A 23,176-nucleotide genomic window follows, 5' to 3' on the forward strand; every position below is an offset into this window, starting at 1 on the left:
CTTTCCCTCTCCTTAAATATGAACAGACTTTTGTGACTCCATTAACCAATAGAGTATGACAGACTGATGCTATGTGACTTCTGAGTCTAGGTCGTAAAAATACCATGCACTTTTACACTTTGTTCTCTTGGGATGCTCATTCTTGGAAACCAGCCATTAAGTTGTGAGGAGGCCAAGCAGCTACTGGAAGAGGCCACTTGTCAGTGTCCTGGCTGAGGTCTCAGCCAACAGCCAGCGTCAACTGCCAGCCACGCTAGTGAGCATTTTGCCTTAGTTGAGCCATACCAGCTGACAGTACCTGGAGCAGACTCAATTTTTCCGAGCCAAACCCTGCCCAAACTGCTAAGTGATTGTTTTGGGATACTTTGTTATGTGGCAGTGGATAACCTGTTAGAATAGGGCTGTCACTACTTCTGTCCTAACTATGTATGTTCCTGTGTGTGATTCAGTGCCTTTGTAGATACCTGCAGATAGTGCATTTGTCTGTGTACATGAGCAGGTGTGTGATTGAAGGTGTTTCTGGAGACAGAATCATGGTTCTTAGGGTTTTGCTTTGGCCTCAGTAGGAGTTGTTTGGTGAGAATGTTTTGAAATCTTGTCTGTCTTCTAGGTCTCTTCTTTTGAGTGTTTTTCCTCTGAATCAGAGAGGCCTGTTTAGCTGAAAGCAAATGCAGGCTTAAATTTACTTTTTCTGGTCAAAGCCCCCTGGAGCTGCCAAGGCTTTCCCTCAGGTGGGAGGCTGTCAGCTAGGGCTCCTGCTCCTCACACTCTACAAGCCTTTAACTGGGGCTAGATATGCTGTTGTTGTTTTGTTTGTTTGTTGTTTTAACTTTTCCTTTTCTGCTACTGAAGCCTTCAGAAATGATCCAGAGACAGAGCAAAGCACAATCACTGGAGTTCTTGAGGTCTCTTGGGGTGGAGAGACATAGAATTCTTGACTGCCACTGAAGAAGCTGCTGATACAAGCTCAGGTGTGCCCAGGTCCCAAGGTAGAGGTCATCTGGTCTCCACAGTTCCTTGGTTACTGTAACCCACTCCATTTGAGTGTAGCCCAGGAAGTGGAGGACTCTGGTTCAGATGGCCATTTCCTCTTGGTCTCCTCTGCAGTGCCCCATAGCTTCCTGATTCATCCATGTTGGCAGCTTGACTTTGTTTTTCTGGGAACATTGATAGTTCTGGATTTACACTCCTGCCCTTGCACTGCCTCTTAGGACCTCTAAAGCACTGTTGTCTAATAGAGCTTTCTATGATGACGGAAATGTTCTGTAATCTGCACAATATGGAAGACGTTAGTCTCACGTGGCTATTGAGCACTTTAAATGTGGCTAGTGTGACTGAAGAACTGAATTTTAAATTTTAATTAGTTTAAATCAAAATACTACATGTGGCTATCAGCTATTATATTTGAGAGCACAGCTCTGAAGAGTTCAGAGAGCGTGTTTTTGTTTTATCTGTAAAATGGGAGTACAATCATCTACCGCACAGGGCTGTCTGCGGCAAACAAGATGATGAATGTGAAAGAGTTTTACTCACGTAAGGGATCTGGAAAGAGAGCAATGTGAACTGAATGGGCTTATTCTTACAGCTCTTTGCTAATATTTCTGTTTTATGGCCCTTGCTGGGCTATTTTGATTTGATCTGTTTACATTCCTGTGTCTCTCATCAGACCCTGAGTTCTTTGAAGGTAAGCGCCTGGAGGGACTGTTTCATACCTCTATCCCCACAACCACTGGCTGGCATGTGGCTTGGTACTATGTTCCAGTGAATAAAATATCTGGAGTCCAGAAGGGAGTCCTGGCAGCAGAATTTAAAGTTTGTGGAGAAAGCTGGGAGGTGGGGGAACAGAAGAGAAGGAACAGAGAGAAGGCAGAAAAATACCTTAGAGCTAGGGCTCCTGCTCCTCACACTCTACATTTTAGGCCCATCTAGAGAGAGCAATGAGCCAATTTCTGATGCCAGGAATGCTTCCACACAAGTGGGTATCAGGCTTGTGGGAGATTAATTGAGAAAGGCTGATCAGAGGAGAAATAATCTATTTGAAACATTTTGCTTGTTGAGGAAGCCCGGGTTGATCATATAGAGCTCTGCCTAGCCAGGTGCTGCAGTTCCCTTTGATTGATGGTGGCCTGGTTGAAGGTGATTCCTCAAGCTCTCTACTGTTCCAAGCTTTTGCTCTTCTGGGGAATAGAAGAGGGAACTTGGAAGCTCTCCAACAGAGCTGCAGGTGAGAAATGGCTTTTTGCTTATTCACTTATTTAAAAGGAAAATTTAAACTTATTTCTGCTCAATTCCAAGAATAATATAGGAAAAAAAAGAGAAGAGACAGCTGTGATCCCACCCATGCTCTGATCTCTGGACTTCAAACTTCCCACCTTTACAGTGGTCCTTCTTGTTTGGCACCATGAAAGTAGAGGCTGTCTATTTAGGCTCAGCCCTACACACTTGTTTCAACAGCTAAGGGAGACTTGAGCACAGTTGGTTTCCCTGGAAAGGTGGTTCTCAGTCAGGGATTTTCAAAGTTTGAGGACTGGAGGACACAGAATTTCCTTTCCCCACACATTTGAGCTGGTTAGATCAGTTTCAAGAAGGAAGCCAGACTTGTGAGTGCTGACCCCTATGTATCCTGCTGGACGCTTTCTCCTTTTGGCCAGTACATTTATTCATTCTATTACTAGATTTGAGCTTATTCTATTTTTAAGCATCTTACTATTGTAGCATTTATAACTTTTTAATAAATCTGTCAGGCTTGATTGTAATTTATATATTCATTCTGTAATTTATGCAATAGATTTTGTTGAACATTTATTATCTGTTCTTATGACTCTAGGCAATGACACAAGCTAGAATTATTCCTGGGCCCAGCTACTCTCACTGGTCTCCTGGATGTTCCATAGAAAAAGTGAGCTGTTCCCTGTCCTTTTCCACCCAGCTCCAGGGAAGTGTCCTATTTAGACCTTTCTGTTAAACTGGAACTACCCACCCAACTATTGCAGAGGGTCTTTTTCTCCCTCCCTAAGCTACTAATGAAGGTTTACTTAGTGGCTGCAAAGTCAATTCCCCACCTGCTTGAAGTAAATATAATCAATAAAGTAAATTAATTGCTAGAAGCTCACAGAATGCATAGAAAAGGGAAAGGAACTCAAAGAGAGGTTGTTTGCTTGCTCTTGGGGAATACCTGCTGTTTGAAGGGAGATCACTGCTTGTTGGATGATCTCACTATATGCACTCTGAGGGCCTGAGGGAGCACACTTTTTACTAGCCAGGTGAGGTAAGGGAAAGGCCTAACACAGTGGTATCGTGGAAAGAGAAACGAACTTTTGAAGGTACCCAAATCTGTCTTGAATTCCCAGTTCTACCACTTTTTGACTGTATTATCTTGTGTCCATCTTTTAACCTCTGAGCCTCAGCTTTTCCATCTATAAAAATGGGATGACAATTCTTATAAAGTTATACAGTGTATATGCAAGCAGCTGGAACCTATAACAGCTAATCAGCTGTAAAGCAGATTAGAGGCACAGGTGACTTATTTTTAAAATATTTGGTCGTCAAAAAAATCACACTATACACAAGTATACAAAATAGGTGACTTGCCGTGCCCTATTCTGCATGAATTTTCAAAGCACTATTTATTGCTTGATACTCTCGGCTTTATGCCACACTGAGTCACAACAGCTTGACTTATTTTAACTCCCGCCCCCTTTCTTCCCGAGGATTCTTCCTTTAGAAAGAAATTACATTGTTGGGAAATCAGAGAATCTTAGAAGTTCCATTTTGGTCTAGTTTAGAAACAAAACGAGTTCACGGACATCTCTTTTAGGCTTCTCCCCACTCCGGCGGAGGGATATAGGGGAAAAAAGGTCCAGGAGCTGTGCGAAGACAGACGCTGGGGGAGGGACTTAACAGAGACAGGAAAAGGCGGGGCTAATAACTCTCAGGGCCTGAAAGGGAGTGAGGTGGCAGTAGGTTCTGGAAGGCGGCAATTGGGTGAGGTGGCGAGTGATGTAATAGCCGCGGGCTCACGGGTTCAGACGGGCGCTGCCGCGTCTGCGCATCCGGAGCGGGTTGCCGGTGCGACAGCCTGGAATTGTGGGGGTTGTGTCTGCCCCTTGGCTGTCAGGCGGGAAGCCGAAGGTAGGGGTGGTGAGGGCTATCTGGCTTTGGAGCTGGGCGGGGGACTCAGGGCACTGCCCCAGCCTCCTCCTGCCAGCGGCCCGGCGCCTTCCCAGCACTGTTTTGGGGTCCCCATACATCCTCCCTAGTGTCTCCACAGCGGTATGTCCAAGTGGGCCCTGCGCTCCTCTGTAGTGTCAGGAGACCTGGCCCCTCAGCCCAACAGCCGCTTTTCCTATCTTTCCCATTCAGCATCTCTAGTAACCCTTCTTAAATTCCGGGAGATGAGGCAATGTGGGATCTAAGACTGGCTTTTGGTTCCGCATCTGTTTTAGTTTTCTTCCTTGTTCCCTTCTCTCGGCTCCAGTTTGTTCGTCTAACTACAGTGTTGACGCTGGTTCTTGGCTGAAACCTCTGTTTCTTTATCAGGTGGAATTGCGTCCTACCCCTGTCGTTTATCTACTCCTATCTTGTGTTTTTCTTTGTCCTGGTAGAAGACTTGACTTTAAAAAGTAAGGGTTACAGACTTTGGTGTGTCTTAAATCACCTTGAAGTTTGTGCATATCCCTGGTCTCCACCTATAGGGGTTTCGCGTAAAGTCGATCTTAGGCACCTGGAATTCTTCCCAGGTGGTTCTGATTCAGGTGGTGCCGAAATCCTCGCTTTTAGATTCTCTGCTGCAGAAGACAGGAGAGAATCAGTTGATAATATAAGCCCCTGTAATGTTATTCCTGGTGGGAAAGACTAGGAGTCATTAAATGCCCTACACCTGAGAAGGCAATGGGGGCTTTTACACTGTAGAAACTAGAGGGCAGGGCTCTTTGATGCCTTTAAAAATATATATGGACGACACATGTGTAAAATCAGTTTTCTAATCTTTTTTCGATGCCTGGCTTCAGTTCAAGCTCAGCTGGCTTTCCAACCTCAGTAAAACAAAACTGCAAACTGCTCTGGGGGGTTGAGTAGTTAGATTAACCCAGACTAAGTAGACAGGACAATGAATGACCTGGTCCATATTTGCTAAGAGAAGAAACTGATGTGTTTATAAACTCTCAACAGTGTTTGTTTTGACTGCGAAAGATGTTTTGTACCTGTTTTTTTTTAGCTTTCACCCCACTCAAACTTTTTTCTTTTTTGATTAAAGTATAGCAAATTTGGGATTTTGATGGGAGCAGGGCATGAAGATATCAAGGTTGATGTTTGTATAATGTGGATCAGATCTTGGTCTGTGATTTTTTTGAGAACGTGGCCCTTAGGTTTTTAAGAAGGTGTTGCCACATCAGATGTATTTTAACCTCCTGGATGTTTAGTGAATTTAATCTGCTAATACATGTGCTATTCTGATGAAAATGGCTACAGAAAAGATTTACTGACCCCATTTTACAGGTGGCAGGAATGGGGAATAAATTAGTAGCGATGTTAGTAGCCAGGAATGAAAAGTTGCCTTGTACTCTGATTCCTGTTTTCTTCCCCTTTCTGGTGTCTTTGAAGGCCAGCTATTCTCCGCAGAGTCCAATTTTGAGCCATGGTGTGTTTCACTGGAGCAAAAAAGGTAGTTAAGTGAATTTGAAAAGTAACAAAATCAATTTTAAAGTAAACATGCCAGATCTTAATCCCTCAATGAGTGTAGTTCTGTAGAATGGTATGCGTAGGTGTGAGTGGTGAGAGTTGAGGGCAGTATCTCTTAAGCAATATGGCCATTGTCCAAAGCAGTTTTGGAAAGTCACCTCCAAAATTATCTCCAGAGACTTTTTGGATCATGTGAGAGGTCAGTCTCATTAATACATGACACCATACTGTATGTTTTGTTTTGTTTTTTTTTTGACCCCAAATGGCATTAAGAAACTCTGTCACCTGACTTGTCTGTAGATGAGTTAACAATTCTTTCAAAGTGCACCTAACAGATTTTTGGAGTGTGGTAAACATGAGTTTTGATTTTGAGTCTATCACTTAACAGCCATCTGATCTTGGACAAGTTATTTTACCTCTTAGGCTTGGTTTTCCATTGCATAAAAATGGGAATAATACTTACTTTGAAGAATGGTTAAATGAGGTAGTATACATAAAAGTCCTGGGATATAGAAACGTGAACTATTTTCACCTTCAAAGAATGAAGATTTGATATTAATGAATATTAAAAAATGAGTCTCTAAAGGCAAGTTGTACCTTTTTCCAAATAGATGGATGCCTTCTAATTCTTTCATTTTATTTGTGGATTCCTGTTCTTATCCTTCCTCCTGTTTTTTTCTTCATTTTCTTTTTATTCCTGAGTGAAGCTTTGCTGCAGAGGCTGTCTTGCCAGTCTCTTGGAGTAAGCCTCTTTTCAAGAGAGCTAATCTGAACATTTTTACAATGCTAGCCCCTTGGTGGTGTATTCCTGGAGATTTTTCTCTGGGGCCTCAGATGGTACTTAGATCACTCTCTGTAGCACAGGCATCTCTAATGCCTAGATTTGGTGTCAGTTTGGAGACCTGTTCTTGTGAAACTAATCTTGTTTTTTCTAAGCAAGGATGAATACTTTATCCTTCTTTGAGTCGGCCTTAAGCTTCAAGCCTTAGTCTTCCACAGCATAGAGCTTCTTATTTTAATTATATGTGGTCTAAAGAGGGAATATCCTTCCCCTTTCTTTTATTCATTTGATTTCACCAAGGTTTTCATTGCTGAGTGAAGGAGGAGAATAGCCTGTTGCCTTTCAGGTAGGTAACCCTGATACCTAGCATCAATAATACTCAAATTTTTCTTTTGGACAAAAACCTAAAAGATTCAAACTGCTCAGGACATGTGATGAACCTCCTGGAATTTCCCTGACCTGTTAAGAGTTTCTACCTGGTGTCCTCACCTGAGCAATTTTCTCCCTTGGAGACAGAATCCAGTAGCAGCAGAACTATGTTCAGCCCAGACTTTTAGTTCCTTCAGGTTCCTCCAGGCAGCTCTTTGACGAAGGTGTGGTTTTGTTGGCAGGCCTTGTCTGCCCTCATTCTCCTACTAGTGCCCTTGGCTTTGGTGTTTGAGGAATTGAGAAGTGTCTTAGTTATGGGCTGCTATAACAGCATACCATAAATTGGGTGGCTGAAATAACAGACATTGATTTCTCATAGTTCTAGAGGCTGGAAGTGTGAGATCAGGTTGCCAGCATGGTCATGTTTTTGATGAGGACCCTTCTCTTGGTTCATAGGTGGCTGCCTTCTTGCTGTATCCTCACGTGGCTTAGAGATTGAGCCCCGCTTTAGTTATCTCTTTATAAGGGTACTAATCCCATTATAGGAGCTTCATCCATATGACCTAATCCAACCCTAATCACCTCCTAAAGTCCTACCTCCAGATACCATCACATTGGGAATTAGGGCTCCAGCATGTATTTTGGGGGCAGGGGGAGACAAACATTTGGTCCATAACAAAGGTAATGGCATAGTCAGTGCATGAGTAACATTCCATGCCAATGCCTTGGTGCAGGTTAGGGGCAGAGAACTCAGCCTAGGTCTGGACAAATGCCAAATCGTCTTGTCTCAGGAATGCGGCTGAAGTGCTGTGAATCCGTCATGACAACCACCATGTTTCTTGGTGTCACTTCATTTGTGAAATGAGAATGCCTGTATCGATCTCTCCTATGAGAAAGGTGAACTACCATCTTAGTTTGCCCACGACTGAGGGATTTCCCAGATGTGGAACTTTAATGCCCAAACCAGAAAAGTCTGTGGTAAACCAGGACAAGTTGGCTATCCTACCCATGACTATTATGCAAATTAATGTACTGTCTTTATGGAAATTGGGTCAGCCCTTTGGACGTCAAGTGTTTCTTAACCTTTTGTTCATTATCACCTTTTGAGACTTTTTTCCTAATTGTCCTCCCCCCCCCAAATGGAATTTTAATAACCATAGCTATAGTATATATCTGTTTATGTACTGTGGCCCTTTGGAGGGCCACAAACCATTGTAATATGAGATTTTTCTAACCTAAGAATCAATTTTTACTCTCTTGGGAGTGATATTGCCTTCATTGAGAATGCATATCTTATGTTCTGTCTCTATAGTCATTGAGGCATATTTTCTATCTGGTAGATCCAGCTATTGCCACAAGCTTTTTTGATGCCTCAAACACCGAGCTAGTAAAAATAGAGCATTAGCTCATTCAGTTTTCACATCAACCTTATAAGACAGTTGGTATTATCCCCATTTTACACACAAGAAATTGAAGCTCAATGAGTCTAAGTGATTTAAGGTTGGTGCAGCTAGGCTTTAAACCCAGTTCTGATTCCAAAGCTCGTTCCATTGTACTGTGCTATGAGTCTGCAGTTATCAACAGGACATTTGACCATTCAACTTTTCTCAAGGCCCTCCTCGGTGTCAGGCCCAATGGCAGATGTGGAGGACATCTTCCCCAACATGTGAAAAAGTTCTTGCTGTTGAAGAGTTCACTGTTTTTCCAGGGTGGGAATGCCTTAGGATTAGTTCTCTTGTTATCCTCTGCTATTTGGGCCTCCTGTGAGATGACTGGCTATAGCTAAGGCTGTCATGGAAAGAGTTGAGCTAGTTGGAGTGTAGGAGGGTCAAAGCTGTGAATTTGTTCTTGTATCTGTTTTCCAACCAGCTGAGCTCTTTCTAATCACTGAGCACGTTGCGTGTAGGGTATAACCAAAAGGGTGTAGCAGGTCTGGTGAACTTCTTGGTCATTAGATATTTGCGAGCATGAGGATTGGTAAGAATGACATTTTTCTTTTGCTTATTGATATTTTTAATAATTCAGTGGAAGTTCTTTGTCCCTTTGTGAGTTATTTATATTGTCTGCCTCAAAGCCTAATGCTGTTAAGAAAGTTGGAAAAGAAATAGAATGTGGGCAGAGGTGGTGGTGGGAGGGATGATTTTTACCTAGACTTTTCCAAAGAGGCTAGCCTTGAGTTTATTCTTTATTGTTTCTATTTTCTTCCAAACCTTGGACTTTCGAGGTGGTCCATTTACCATCTGCTTCTCTGGTGCCTCCCAGGCCTTTTTTCACAGCTGAACCTCCTGAGTTGGTCCAAGTGTTCCTGGACTGGAACTTGGAGCTTTTGGGTAGTGCCTGCTGTTTAGCCCATATCACATATATTCACAGAGAAATGGGGAGGGGTATGTTTTTGAGGTCTGCTCGCTGGCTATGTCTTGACTGAGGGAATTCTTGATTATGTGTTTTAATTACCACTTATCACCACAGGTGGAGGGACATCACAGTCACTGAACTGATCTATGTCTAGCCACTTCTCTCTCTGCAAGTTGTCTGCCTCTTCTGTCTTGTGAGAGAGAGGAGTTCTAGAAACTGGAAGAATCTGAGATGCACTGCAGAGGTCTCAAGAGGAAGGCTAATGCCAATAAACTTTTAAATGGACTTTTTTTTTAAAAACTTCTGAGAATAGTTTCATGCATATGCCTCACATTTCTTTGAGACTCCCAAGGTGGGCAGCAGCCATCTGACCACCTTCTAGATGAGCAGGCTTCAGTTCACTGGAAGTTATATAAAGAAGGACAGTCGATAGATACAACATTGATCAGTTATGCTTTGAATCCAGCGGGTAGTAGACATTGGAAACTTAAGGGGCTAGCTCCTAAACAAGGTATTTAAAGTTGATTTTGTGACCCTCGCATCTCATACTCATTGGGAATTAGGTTTGAGTGTATTCATGAAGCAAAGTATACATCTCTGGGCCCGGCTGCTAAAGTCTAAAATCATGGTGTTTGGGGACTGGAAGAGATCATCCTTGGGGTCTTTATATCAATTTCATTGCAAACATAAGGCTTGGTCTGGTTCAGATCCAATGGATGACCGTGGCTCCTTGGGTGAGTGAAGAGTCAGGAGACAGCTTTTTAGTTCTGTCACTGCCCAGTGCTTTGGTTTTGCATTTGGTGGATTCTTATATTACTGATGACAAAACTGAGCCCCAGAGACGTGAAATAGGTCATATACCTTTTTTAGGGCCACCAGTGTATTAATGGCAGAGCCGAGACTCAAGCCAGAGGGCTCACAGAGGGTGGCCCTAGAAGTTGTTAGGATTATTTAAAGTATTGTAAAGTTGCCAGATGCTATTGCAGTTTAAAATCTCCAGAGAGGGAGAAGGCCCTTCCACTGACTGTCTCGTCCATTACCTTACAATCTTTACTCTTAAGGGTTTTGGCTGTCATGCTGATTTTTCTCCTATTCGTACTGAAGTGTATTTCCTCTTACTCTTACCCTTGAGGAAATAGATTTGAAGTTTTCCCCTGATTTAGAAACAAAGAAATAGCTCTCAGACAAGACTGCTGTGAGTTGCTCTATAAAGAATGGAGCCAGTGCACCAGTGACCTTTTCTGGTGAACCAAGCAAACCTTTAATACATCTCTAAAAGAAAAAGAGTGAAGGAATGAATGGTATGTCAGAGTGGTTTAAAAACACTTTGGAGTCAACTTACTTGATTACATATTTTGCTATCTATTTATTGTCAGATAATAAGTTACTTACTTTCTCTAAGCCTTAATTTCATGATCTTTAGAATGAGAATAGTAATAGTTAATTTTGTAGCTGTTTCGAGTTTTAATTGAGAGAATACATATGGAAAGTGCTTCCTCTGGCACAATTTAAGTCCTGTGTGTTATTATCAATAATGACAAACAGCAGCAGTTGCTAGTTCCTGACCCAAGACCTGGTTAGAGGATAAGTTATACTGACCAAGCAAGTTTTATCTTGCTTTACCATCATATCATTGTCTGTCTTCTTTGTTGGTTGGTTTATTATTCATATCAGTGGTCACAGCTGGCTCATGCCGAATAACTAAAAATTGTAAATAATAAGGAACTTTACTGCTTCTCTGCCCATCTCTTATCTCACTCTGTTCATTTCTCACCTTTCTGATACTCTCTTTAACGGGCTGCCCGAGCCAGCAGGTCCTGTTTCCTGGGCACTGTCTGACATGGAGCAGGGCTGGTTGCTCCATAGTCCACCTAGGGCCCTTGGACAGTATATTCTCCTTGTCTCTTGCCTTCTGTTCTTCATCCAGACATGAAGTAATTAGCTCATTAAGAGAACTTTGACTTCTGTCATGGTTTTCTTCTGATTCGTATGCCCATTTCTGGGCCTTGAACAAAGTTAGGGAAGCACAGTTAAATACACTGACTTGGATTTTGTGCTGATGTTGACCCTCTTTCCTGTTGAGATTTACAACTGGTTCAGTGTAGCAGTGGGAGTGGGAGTAAGCCCTCTATTGGTAGTGAATTAGTCTCTTTGGCTGAGTCTTGGATTTCATCCTCCCTTGTATTCTATCCCTAGAAATATGGCAACTAGGACTTTTGTGATTTTTTTTTTTTTTTTTTTTTTTTTTTTTTACCCTTTTTGCCCAGCCTCTGATGAGGGAGGTTTGATTTTTATCCCTGTTTCTATTTCTAAAGGCCTGGTGCTCAGGCTGGTACAGTGTGAGGCCCCAGAGTCTGTTCCTGTTAATGGCTTCTCTGAGAAGAAACTCTGGGTGAATAAACACAACCGAAAGGGAAATACATTATACAAAACATTGCCTAAATGTGGTCAGCCAAAGGGCAAAGCAGTGTACTAGCCAGAAGGAAATCCGCACCTCTATCGAATCTTTTTGAGGAACAATATCTTATCCTTTGGCTGTCCTGATCTTCTCCTAGTCCTTAACGGCCCCTGGCATTACCTTCTAGGTGTTAAAAGTGTTTCCACCAGTAGTATCCCCACCTGAGGCAGAAACTAGCTGATTGGAATATCTCTGGAAGAATACATGAGAAACTGAAAAGAATGGTTGTTTCTGATGAGGGGCCCTGGGTGGCTGGAGAATGGGAGAGGAGCGGGGAGACTTATTCTCACTGTATACCTTTGTGTGCTTTTTCAAATTTGAACCATGTGCATCTATTATTTTTTTATGTACCTGAGCTGACCCAAGTGTGGTCTTCTCTTTAAATTCTACTCTTCTCACTTTATTCCTGTAGTGTGGGTTTCTCCGCTAACACCTAGACCCAGTCACTGTAGACTACCTCTCTGAGGTGACAGTTTTACCTCTGTGTTCCCCAGAAGTGTCTTAGGGTTTCTCACCCAGCAGTCTTCGGAATAACAATCAGGCTCAAAGTATGTTCAACAATTTACTGTTTTTAGAGGGCTTTCAAATAACATTATTTTATCTGATCCTTACAGAATCCCATTATATGGATGCAAGAAATTGAAGTTGGAAGAGTCTAAATGACCTACTCAAGGTCATACAGCTACTCAGGGTAGAGCTGTGACTAGCCCAGGTAGCCTTATTTCATATTCATACCCCTTGCTCTTAGTTCTGTGACAATGAGTAGTCTTTTCTTTTTGAAATTCTCTTATGGATTTCCAGAGCTGTTTCACTTGGGGCAGGAGTGGAACTGTGGTGTTCCCTCTTTCTTCTTTTGGTTTAAGCCTTCCCCTCCTTAGGAATCTATTATGTAGGCCTGTGTTGTTTGGAAAAGGGGGGTCAGTAGTAGGTTTCTCCATTTTCTAGTTGGAGTAAACTAAGGTGCCATTGGTACAGTACCTTTCAGGGAAGCTTGAATTGACAGTCTGGTTTCCTGTTTGTTTTTTTGTTTTTTTTGCCAAGTATTATTACTGCTATTAGGCAGAGGGCTTTGTTTCTGGGTTACAAATCTTTTTGGCAAAGAAGTAAGTGTGGAATAGAATTGGAAGGACTCTTGTCCTTGGATATAATTTAATGCTCCGCTTCCCGAGAGAGTAAACATTGTAAAGTGTGCAAGATAGTCTTGGATTAATATCCTGACAACATATGGTTTGGCATGTAGGGCACTCCTGGGAGACCCTCCTCACCGTACACAGTATGCCTTTGCTGGTAGCCTCTTCCTACAGGTTTTCCCAGCAGCTGTTGTGCACCTGGGTGAATCATCAGCTTCCCTAAGCTTCAGGAAGAAAAAAAAAAAAGACACCAGTTTTAACTAATGCAAGCCCTCATACAGGATGCAAAATAGACAATCCTAAGAGATAGTATGTTTCAGTATTACTTAGCTTCCCCTGAGTTTGTCCAGGGTATTCACTTCCATTAGAAACACTGGCTGATCCTCACTACTGGTCTCTTCAGAATACAACATTGAAAATCATCTTGCCCTTTCTACTCTGCTGCCTCTGACATCATTGGGATGGAAGGTCTCTGGAAACTCCAGAAAGGCAGCAAGCCACATGGAGGGAAGGCTCAGATGCTTCTGAGGACCAAGCAGAAATCCTTGACTTTTTACCTTTACTATTCCTATTTAAATCAGAATTCTCTTCAAGGAGAATACTATGCATTGCTGTCATAGCTCAGAGTGGGAGAGGTTCCTGGTACTTCCTTTGTAATCTCTGAGAACAACTTTCTAGGAGCATATAGAGATCATGCTTGGGCTGCCTATTCCAAAGAGAGTTGTCCCAGAGGTAGGTGCCAGCTGATGACTTAGTTAGGCCCTCACTGCTTGGCAGCTTTGTAGGTCTAGAGACTCAGCTAGTTCACCTAGGTTTAAGTTATACTGGGCTGTCTCAAACATGGAATTCATGAAACCATCAAGCCACAGTGCCAGTTAACTAAGTAACTCTAAGAAACGTGACTACCTAGTTGATTTGTGTGGACAGGTAGGAGCATTATCTCCTCTTCAGAATACAAGGAAAGGTTAGCTGGGAAGTCAGCTTACCTTGGAGGAAAGCAAGGTGAAATATGGGAGAAAGCTCTTGGCTGTAGCATCAGATATACTATGACTAACTGTGAGACTTCAGATGAGTTTCTTAACTCTCTGTACCTATTTCTTTATCTGTAAAACCCCTAGGGATTTTAGATATGTACATAATAAGCACTAAGTAAAATATTTTGCCCCATGTGTTCCCTTCTTCCCTCTCTTCTTTCCTTCTAGCATTGTCCTTTTAGGGTTACATAAGTAGTCTGACCAAAATACACTTGTCAATCTGTTAAGGGCACCAAGAATGTATTTGAAAGAGACTCATTTTTATTGTCTAGGTTCCCTTTCATATATTCTTTGCAGACGATAGCCCTTCTTTCACCACAGGTTACTGGAAGAAGAACTAGATTCTAGCTGTCATCAATCTTTTTTAACCTAAGCAGTCTTTCTGGTTACCATTCAATCTACAGTTCTTTGCTGAGCACCCACTACGTCAGATACTGCTTGGCCATGGGACTATAATGGTGAATGAGACAGATATGGTCCCTGCCCTCAGTAACATCCATTGCTTCATACTAATTTCCTTCTGAGGGGGCAGTCCTCTCCCTGGACCTAGGGGCAGTGCCCCTTTGTGCTCCCTGGGCCTTGCCTTCTGGCTTGCCTGCTACCAAGTGATGAGGGTGGTATGCTGAGGCTGAAGGAGAAAGCCCTGCGGGCTCCTACTGCCTTGGCCACACATGTCCCAAGAACCTGCACTTGACACTCTTAAATGTTTCTTTTCTCCTTATACACAGATTATAGTGTTCACTGGTAATTTAAATTTAAATAACCTTCTACCCCTTCTCTGCCTAAAAAAAAAAAAAAAAAAAAAAGCCCTGTGTATTACAGGGTAGAGAACAAAGCAGGCCAGCCCCGGCTTCTTGGTGGGGCATGTTTTATCATGGGTGTTTTTTATGTAGTTTTGCTAAGGTTTGCCTTTACTTTAATATGGCTGATGTGTGATTAGGCATATTGATATTTTGTAGTCACATCTTTTCTACCTTGTTTGTCTCAAATAGTGTAACAGGTAGATTTGGGGCTTTGGCTGACAGGAAGTTGGACTTCCTTCTCTACTCTGGACTTCAGACTGTATTCCAGCCTCTAGTGGGCCCTGGATAAAGAAGGCCCAGCAGCAGCCAGGTTGTTGGATTTCTCAGCTTCAAAATAGGGGCCCGAAGATAACCCTTTTCTTCCTGTTGCTTGTTTAACCAGTGGATGCCAAGTGTGTGCAGGGAAGCAGGCAGAATGGCTCTCTGGGAACCATTTATTTGAGAACTCCCAGTGGAGAAATGCATTTTCCTCTCTTTGCTGTGGTGTGTGGCATTGTGATTTTGTACTGCTTGTGCCTCTGCAGTTCTGAGGCTTGTGTGTGATTCCTACAGCCCTTTTGGGGTTTTCAACAATAGATTGCTTGCTGGTTTGTGTTTTCCCCAAATTCCATAGCCTTTGCAGGAGTTGGGGAGTGCATCAACAATTAGGGACCTAGTTGAGCCTCTGTTTCTGGCACTAAGACCACCGAAAGCATGGTGGCTGAGCCCAGGCGAGATGTTTCCTGTGGCTGCTGGGCATTTGCCGCAACTGGATTTAGCCTAAGAGTCGCACTAGTGGTTTGGTTAGAAAGGAGAAAGCACTATGTAATTATTGCTTATGTACTAGTTAAACCTATCAGCCAACAGATGTCAAGTGCAGGAAAAAAGTGCAATAATGTTATCATAATGGCATAGTAGTTATAATAATCAACTGGCATAGCTTTTGATAAGAGGCAGACCCTGAAATAAGTGTAAGGGGAAGGGTTAACCTTGAACTACAGCACAATGAATGGATGCTTAACCTTGCAGGAGATGCAGGGTTGATTCGGACGGTGGATGATTCAGGTATGGAGTTGCTACCCTCTGCATAGCTAGAGGAGCTGTGGAGACTTCAGTTGGGATTGTCTGCCCTGTGGGTACTGTCTCTCTCATGATGTGATGGACCACACACCAGTCTTTGGTTTAAGGTACTCTGGGTTGCAGGATTACCACCCCAACACCCAGCAGCAATGGATTCTGGGAAAGGCAGAGACTTTATCCCTGTGGGTCCATTTCAAATTTTCAGAAAATCCAGCCTCTTCCCCATAGCTATAGATGATGAACTCTACTCCCAATAGTGAGCTGTGCTCCATACCTCATATCTCTATTCTGTACATACTGATCGTGATGGGCTGTGCTTGTTGAAGAAAGCCTCCTCACCCAAGAGCTTCCTGGAATTGCATTCATATTCTAGTTAGGAAGGTGGTGGTGGTGAAGGCGGAAGAAGAAGAACTGGGCTCTTCAGTGACCCACAAAGGCAGCACAAGGGTAGGAGGAAAGAGTCTTTGGATTCAGGCAGACCTGTGTGTGCTCCTGACCTTGCCATTCAGTAGCTGTTTGACAGGTTGTTTAAGCTTGCTGAACCTCAGCTGCCCGTTTATGTTATGTGCTCATCTATGTCTCATTTGTTTTTCACTAACAGCCCTGTTTTTGAACTACCAGTCACTATGTCTGCCATTAAGTAATGCTCAGTAAATGCTTTCGCTTCTCCTACCTTCATCTGCCTACCCTGAGTAGTGAAAGGGCAAGGACAAGACCCTCCTCCTTTCATAGGAATTTTGGCTTCAATTGGAGCTTTATGTGAGCTTCCTTAGACCCTGGTGTTGCTTCTGCAAGCCTTGATCCTAGACCTTTTCTGAAGCTGCCTCATCAGGGAAGACTTTGTTATTTAATGTTGGGCACATCTCTGCTTTATCCAAGGAGTAAAGGCTAGGGTTTAAAATCCCTTCAGGGAACGGTGTATCTGCTTCTGCCTCAGCCCCATGAAGCCTTGCTCCCCTCCCCTTTTTCCTTTGGGTGGTTCACTTGGGGGCACTGCCTGCCCTGGGAAGCATTTTTTTTTTTTTTTTTTTTACAGAGGCTGCTAGTTGTTTGTCTCAGTCTTTTTACTGGATAAAGGTTTTTATGTTTCTATCTGCCTAGCCTTTGATATTGACTTTTATTTTGGAAGCCTAGAGCACTCAGACAAGGTGATATCTTTTTAGACTATTTTTGGCTGTAGGCAGCTTATCACTATGGCTACCACTGGCCTGAAGAATGGCAGGACATGGAAAGTAAATTCTGTAAGAAATTTGAGAAAGTGGAATGAGGAGGGGGAAAAAATAATTTGTCTTGTGGTCCCACAAGGGGAGACAGCTTCTCTGAGCAGAACCATTCTATTTGGAAAGAGCTTCATTTCCTTTCTGAAATTTTGTACTCTCTGAAAGTTTGTTCAGTGAACAAACATATAGAGCATCTGTTACATTCCAGACACTATAGTAAACTCCTTGAGATATAGTTATGACCAAGTCAGATACAGTGCTTGCTCAGAGTGTATTGATGAATGTAGACATTAATCAAATTATAATCACACACATATATGCCAAATTGCAATTGTAATAATTGTATTGAAAGAAAGGAATGTGGTACCATGAGAACATTTGACAGATTTGACTTGGTCCTGGATAAGAGGTTAATCAGGGAAGGCTTCCTTGAGGAAGTGGTGTTGGAGTTAAATTGAGAAGAACAAACAGATGTTTATTAAGTAATTCAACATGTGTTTCAGCCTGAGGGCTCAGCATTTACAGACTCTGGGATAGGGTTGCAGGTAGGGAAGCCAACTATGAGGAACTGAAAAAGCACAGTGAGTGAGAGGAGATGGGTATAAGAGGAGGCTGTAGGGATTGGCAAGAACAGGCCAGCTTAGCCATGGTAAAGCATTTTGTATTTACCTGGATATCAGGGGAAGCCTTTGGAGGGTTGTTAGTGGTGGTTGTGGTGGTGAGATGATTGTACTTTTGCAATATGAACAGATCAGTTAGATGGTACATTGGGTGGATTTTGATAAGGGAGTAAGACTGGAGATCAGAAAAGAAATGTACTGTGATAGGTTGCTTGTTTTTCTTCAGTCAGCTAAGTGATAATCTTGAAAGTGACTCCCTGGAATGTTGCCTTGTTCCTCCTGAGTCAAGTCCTCTCTCAGTGCCCCAGTTAATGTGTCGTTGGGGCCACCAGGCCACTCAGCAGACATGATGGCTAAGGGTGCTGGCATTTGGCATCTTTCCACCTTCCCAGAAAAAGTCCTAGAGGTTTCAGGCCTGTTACTTGTTAATATCTGATAGCTGCAGAACCCGTTGTAACCTATTGTCCTGTCTCTCTGTTGGCTGTCTCTACTGGGTGAGGGCTACCGTTTTTACCTTGGACCACTTAAGCCACTGACATGGCAACTTCCTGAGATGTGATGTCCCACGTTTGCAAAGCCAGCACCTGTGGTTTGTGTAACATTCCATTCTGGTTGATGTAGGTGTGCACATATTCTTTCTTGGCAGCAGCCAGTGTTGGAGAGCCGGAAATTCTTCCCACCGTGTAGCCAGGAAGACCTGCAGTATAAAGAAGGCTGGATCAGAGTTGCACACTTTCAGACCAAGTGTTAAGTGCAAGGTGGGTGATTCCAGACTCTAGACCAGAGTTCCTCCTCAGCAATACTGTGGTCTTGCCCACTGTTCTTTTCACTTACTTGACTGGATGACTGAGCTGTACAGTGGTTAGGAACATGCATGGCCCTTGGACTTGGGGCATACTTTAATTAGACTCTTAGCTTCACTACTTATAGGCTGTGTGACCTTGGACAAGATTCTTCACTTCTCTGGCTCATCGTTTTCTTCGCTCTAACTGGGGAATAATAATACATCTACCTCACAGGGTTATTATTAAGTATCAGTGAGGACATATGAAAAGAACTTAGGTTCCTTCACAGAGTAAAAACTGAATTAAAAAGTGGTTATGATTTTTATTGTTTATTCGGCTAACTTTTGTTTACTTTTTTACATGTCTGCTATGTGCTAGGCTCCATGCTGGAGTTGGTGTAAAGATGTGGTACTGGCCTTGAGGTGCTTAGTCTTGTGGTCACCTTTTCTGCTATTCATCTTGTTCTATGTAGTCATGCTTCAGTAAAACAAGGAGCTATTCCTCCTAAGATGAAATGTCCACTTATTGAAGCTATCTCCTCCTCTGGTCTCCTGTTCATCCACAGCCCCCAGCACACCATGATTCCTGTTTGTTCCTTGTTTGGGAGTGGAGGAGTTCACAGTGGGGTAGCCCTACTTCCTGCTAGGACTGCACCATCTGGAGCAGTCTTCTCTTTTTGCTGCCTCTGAGTCTCCATTTCTGGTAGCAAACGTCTCTGGAGCCTCTCATTTGTCCTTTAAAATACTCTATTGTTTGTTACTTTTCCTTTGTAAAATACTATGTAAGATAATTGATGTAAAAGAGACCATGAAACATGAGCAAGGTTGTATTTTCTGTAGAAGTTTGATTTGTTCAGTACCAAGTTATTGAAATAAAACATTCCCCAGTGGTCTCGGGAGTGGGAGGGGAATGACCTTTGTAATGAGATTGTATTAGGTGGAGGTGTTGGGGAAGGTTAATTTGATTCATTTGATTTCTTTGATTTCTTTGGTGAGGTGAGGGAGAAAGGTCAAAACCTTTAATGATTTCTGAATTGGCACCTATATTGACTGAGAAGATGAGAGGATATATTTGTCTAGAGTGTCTAGAGCTGGGTATGTAGGCCTTGACCTGCTTTCTTCCTCATTAGGGTGGAGTTTGCCATGATGAGTTTATATGTCCCCTTTCATTCACTTACCATTTAGTAAGCTGTGTGTACTATATACTATAGAAGTGGAATTCCATTTTTGATTGTTAGCTTTTTGACCTGGTCCTCTTCTGTGACTTAGTTTCTTCATCCGAATAAGGGTCTACTGATACCAGCCTCTTGGGCAGTTAGGATGAAATGAGATAATGTATGTCATGTGCCTGACATGTGATAGGTGCTCACAACGGTGAGGATTATAATGCTTTCAAAGAATTCCAACCTCATCTGGGAGAAAAGTCACAGACAGGACCATAGGTGCTGAGAAAGGGTGGCCAAGGCCCTGGAACCATGGAACAGTGAGATTGGATTTGGCTTGTTAGGAAAGTTCCTGAGGAAGGTATTTGGAGTCAGGCCCCAATCTGTGTCTCTGATTGGGAAAGATGAGTGACTTTCAATGGGAGGGAAAGCAATAGGCAGAAGGCTTGAGTGGTGACCCAGAAGAACTGTTGTTCTTTCATCCAGGGAAGAAGATGGAGTCAGAGCAAAGTGTTTGTGAACCCTGGTTCTTTTCAAGTCAGGCAAACCTGGGTTCCAGCCCTGGGTCTGTCTTGTGCATCTTGTGTGGCCTCGGGCAAATCATTTCCCCTCCTTTATAAGCTTTGGTGTCCTCATATGTAAAATGGAAATGATATCTATTGTAATGTTGGGTGAGGATTAAATAAAATAATGCATGCTAAACACTTGGCAAAGTGCCTTCACATAGTAGATGTTTAATAACCAATAAATTAAAAAAACAAGCATTCTCTTGGGAAATGAGACTTCTAAACTTCTGTGGCCAGGTAAGTTTTTTGAAGTCAGTCTACATCTTAGAATCAGTTATCAACTTTCCTAAATAATTTCTTAAGGAGCATATCACTACTCTGCCTCACACCATCTGCTGGCTTAGCATCATACTTAGAAGAAAGTGCTGATGCTTGTGGATCATGACAAACTATGGGTTGCTCTGAAAGAAATAGGCCTGGCTCAGCACTTGATTGCCCTGATGGCATATGTTGGATCGTGGACAGGAAGACACTATCAGGACAGAGTATGGAAAGACAGAATGGTTTTCTATAGGCAAAGGTGTCAGACAAGGGTGCATTTTATCTCCTTATTTGTTTAATTTGTATTCAGAACATATATGAAAAACTGGGCTAGATTAAAAGGAATGAGGGGTGAAAATTGGTGGAAGAAATAGCAATAATTTAAGATATGCAGATGACACCTTACTGGCAGAAAGTAGCAATGATTTGAAATGACTTTTGATGAAAGTGAAATAATTGCTAACGCAGGACTCCATTTGAACATCGAGAAGACAAAAGACATGACTATGGAAGAAATATGTAACTTTAATGTAGACAGTGAAGGCAATGAAATTGTTAAAGATTTGTTTACCTTGACTCAGTCATCAATTCAAATAGAGACTGAAGCCAGGAAATCAAGAGAAGACACTCAGAAAGGCAGTAATGGAAGAATTAGGGAAGATCACCAAGAGCAAAGATGACCGTTAGAGACCCAGGCTAAGAACACACACACCCTTATATTCTCAATTACTATGTATGGATGTGAAGACGGGACAGTGAAGAAGGCTGATAGGAAAAAAATGGAATAATTTGAAATATGGTGTTGGAGGAGAGCTCTACGGATACTGTGAACCACCCGAAAGATGAACAAGTGGGTCCTAGAGCAAAGTTAAGCCTGAAACATTGGTGGAGGCAAAAATGACAAACCGGAAGTGTCCTACTTTTGGCACATTATGAGAAGGTAGAGTTCTGTGGAAAAGACAGTAGTGCTAGGAAAAATAGAAGGCAGCAGGAAAAAATAAGACCAAATATGAGGTGGATTGACTCTATAAAAGAAGCCATAGGCATGAGTCTGCAGGAACTGAGAGAGCTGTTGCGAACAGGACACTGAACATCACTCATTCATAGGGTTGCCGGGTGGTGGAGATGACTCAATGGTATGTAACACACATTTGACAATGGTTACCGGTCTTTCATGAGCAGATCCCTGCCTGCTTTGGTAGCTGTATTTCCTACACTTTGCCCCTCACCTTCTTTGTTCTGGCCACTTTCTGCTTTTTGCATGGAGGGCCTTTGCTCCAGCTGTACCCTCTGCCTGGAATACTTTTCCCTCACCTTCACTCAATTGGCTTCTTGTCATTCAGATCTCAGTTCTGCTGTTACTTAGGAGAGAGGGCCTACCTTTCCTCTGATATAAAGTAACTACTCATGTCACTATAAGGTAGCTATCTGATACTTTCCATGTTTTCTTTTTGTTCTCTTTTCCCTCCACCAGAATGTAAGTTCCATGAAAATAGGGACCGTGTCATATTCACAGCTGTATTCTCAGTGTTAGGAACTATGTCTGACATATAGTAGATGATCAAATATTTGTTGAATGAATGAGCTTGTGGATAAAAATGGATTCTGTTATTACTCAGAACTTGGGTATACACGTGTTCATTCATATGGCTTTGTTTTCTAAGTAAATATAATCAAGGGTGGTTTTCTTTCTTGTTCATTACTTAAGTGTCTTCCTGCCCCTAGACCTCCCCACTCCCTATTAGTAGGAACTTTCTGAGGAGAGGCTGTTTTTCCCTGACTTCATTTTATGTGGTTCTCTTCCTGGCATTTGAGTATTGGAAAGGGGAGTTTCTGGTTGCTGGGCTTTGGGCATTGAATTTTAGATTTTCTGTTTATAAGGAAGCAAGCTTTAGTGCATTTGCTTGGAATGAAACAAATACAAAAGTTCTCCAAGACATGGCAAATTTATCTTACTCTGATTTTCTATTGACACTTTTTGCAATACTACCTAAGTTCTTAGACAAGGGCATTAGACAAGAATTGACAAATTGACAGTGGTCAGATAGAAACAAATTCATGGAATGTGAGTGAGTAGCACGGTGAGACAGACAGAGATCAGAGGGGATAGTACTTATTTTTGGCAGTGGCCAGGTTTTTCATGGCAAATATTAGTGGTATGAGTGAGACCCTGGACCAGTTAACTATTCCCCTTGGAGAGGGCCTGAAACCTAGGTAGCTGCAGGGACCCTAGGGGTGCTGTTGAGTGCTGGAGTGCCCATCTGGTGAGGCCTAGGCAGTCCCTTTACTTTGTTCCCCAAGCTCCCTGTAGTCAGGAGTAAGTGGGACTCCAGCCACTTTTGTAAATGTTTGGGTCTTAAAAGTTATTAGTGTTCAAAGACCTGGTCCTAGATTTAGAGAAGAAAATCCTAGGCATGAGTATGAGTAGGAGAGGGTGTCTGGAGCCAACAGAGATGGGCTTATATTCCTTAAAAGGTTCTGTATTTATTGAGAGCTGTAGCCCTGCAGGTACTGGTCTCTACTCATTTCCAAGGCTCCCTTTCTCCCACCCAAAGGTGCCTTCTCCTCCTCCTTTTCTCTAAGTACACAGTTACCTTAACCTGCCTTAGATACTGTTGACTTTTCACTATTTATAAAGCTCTCAACTGAAGGACATTGGACAGCTTCCTTGTCATCTCTCTCCTTTGCCTGAGTTCCTCCTTTGAAATACTTAGCCTTGTGGCTAACTTAGGGTATTTGGTCACTCTTGCTTCTACTTTAAAGTCAGTGTCTTAACTTGTTATATTAACTGACCATCTTCTATGTATCTGGGGTAATCTTTAATGTATGTTTAACATCTAGAAGTTTGCTTTTCTTGAAGCCACCTTCACCCCTTTTTTTATGCAAGAATTTCA

General features: G+C 42.5%; 1 protein-coding gene across 1 annotated transcript in view; it reads left to right on the forward strand.

Moving 5' to 3' along the window:
- The window catches only part of SIL1 (SIL1 nucleotide exchange factor), a 176,025-nt gene that overhangs the window by 1,012 nt on the left and 151,837 nt on the right, over positions 1-23,176 (forward strand). Inside the window, exon 2 of the mRNA XM_006923058.2 lies at positions 3,818-4,131. Within this exon, the coding sequence (XP_006923120.2) occupies positions 3,818-4,131 (314 nt within the window). The remainder of the gene's footprint in view (positions 1-3,817; positions 4,132-23,176) is intronic.

Source organism: Pteropus alecto, unplaced genomic scaffold (assembly GCF_000325575.1).
Source record: "Pteropus alecto unplaced genomic scaffold, ASM32557v1 scaffold78, whole genome shotgun sequence".
In the NCBI taxonomy this organism is placed as follows: Eukaryota; Metazoa; Chordata; class Mammalia; order Chiroptera; family Pteropodidae; genus Pteropus; species Pteropus alecto.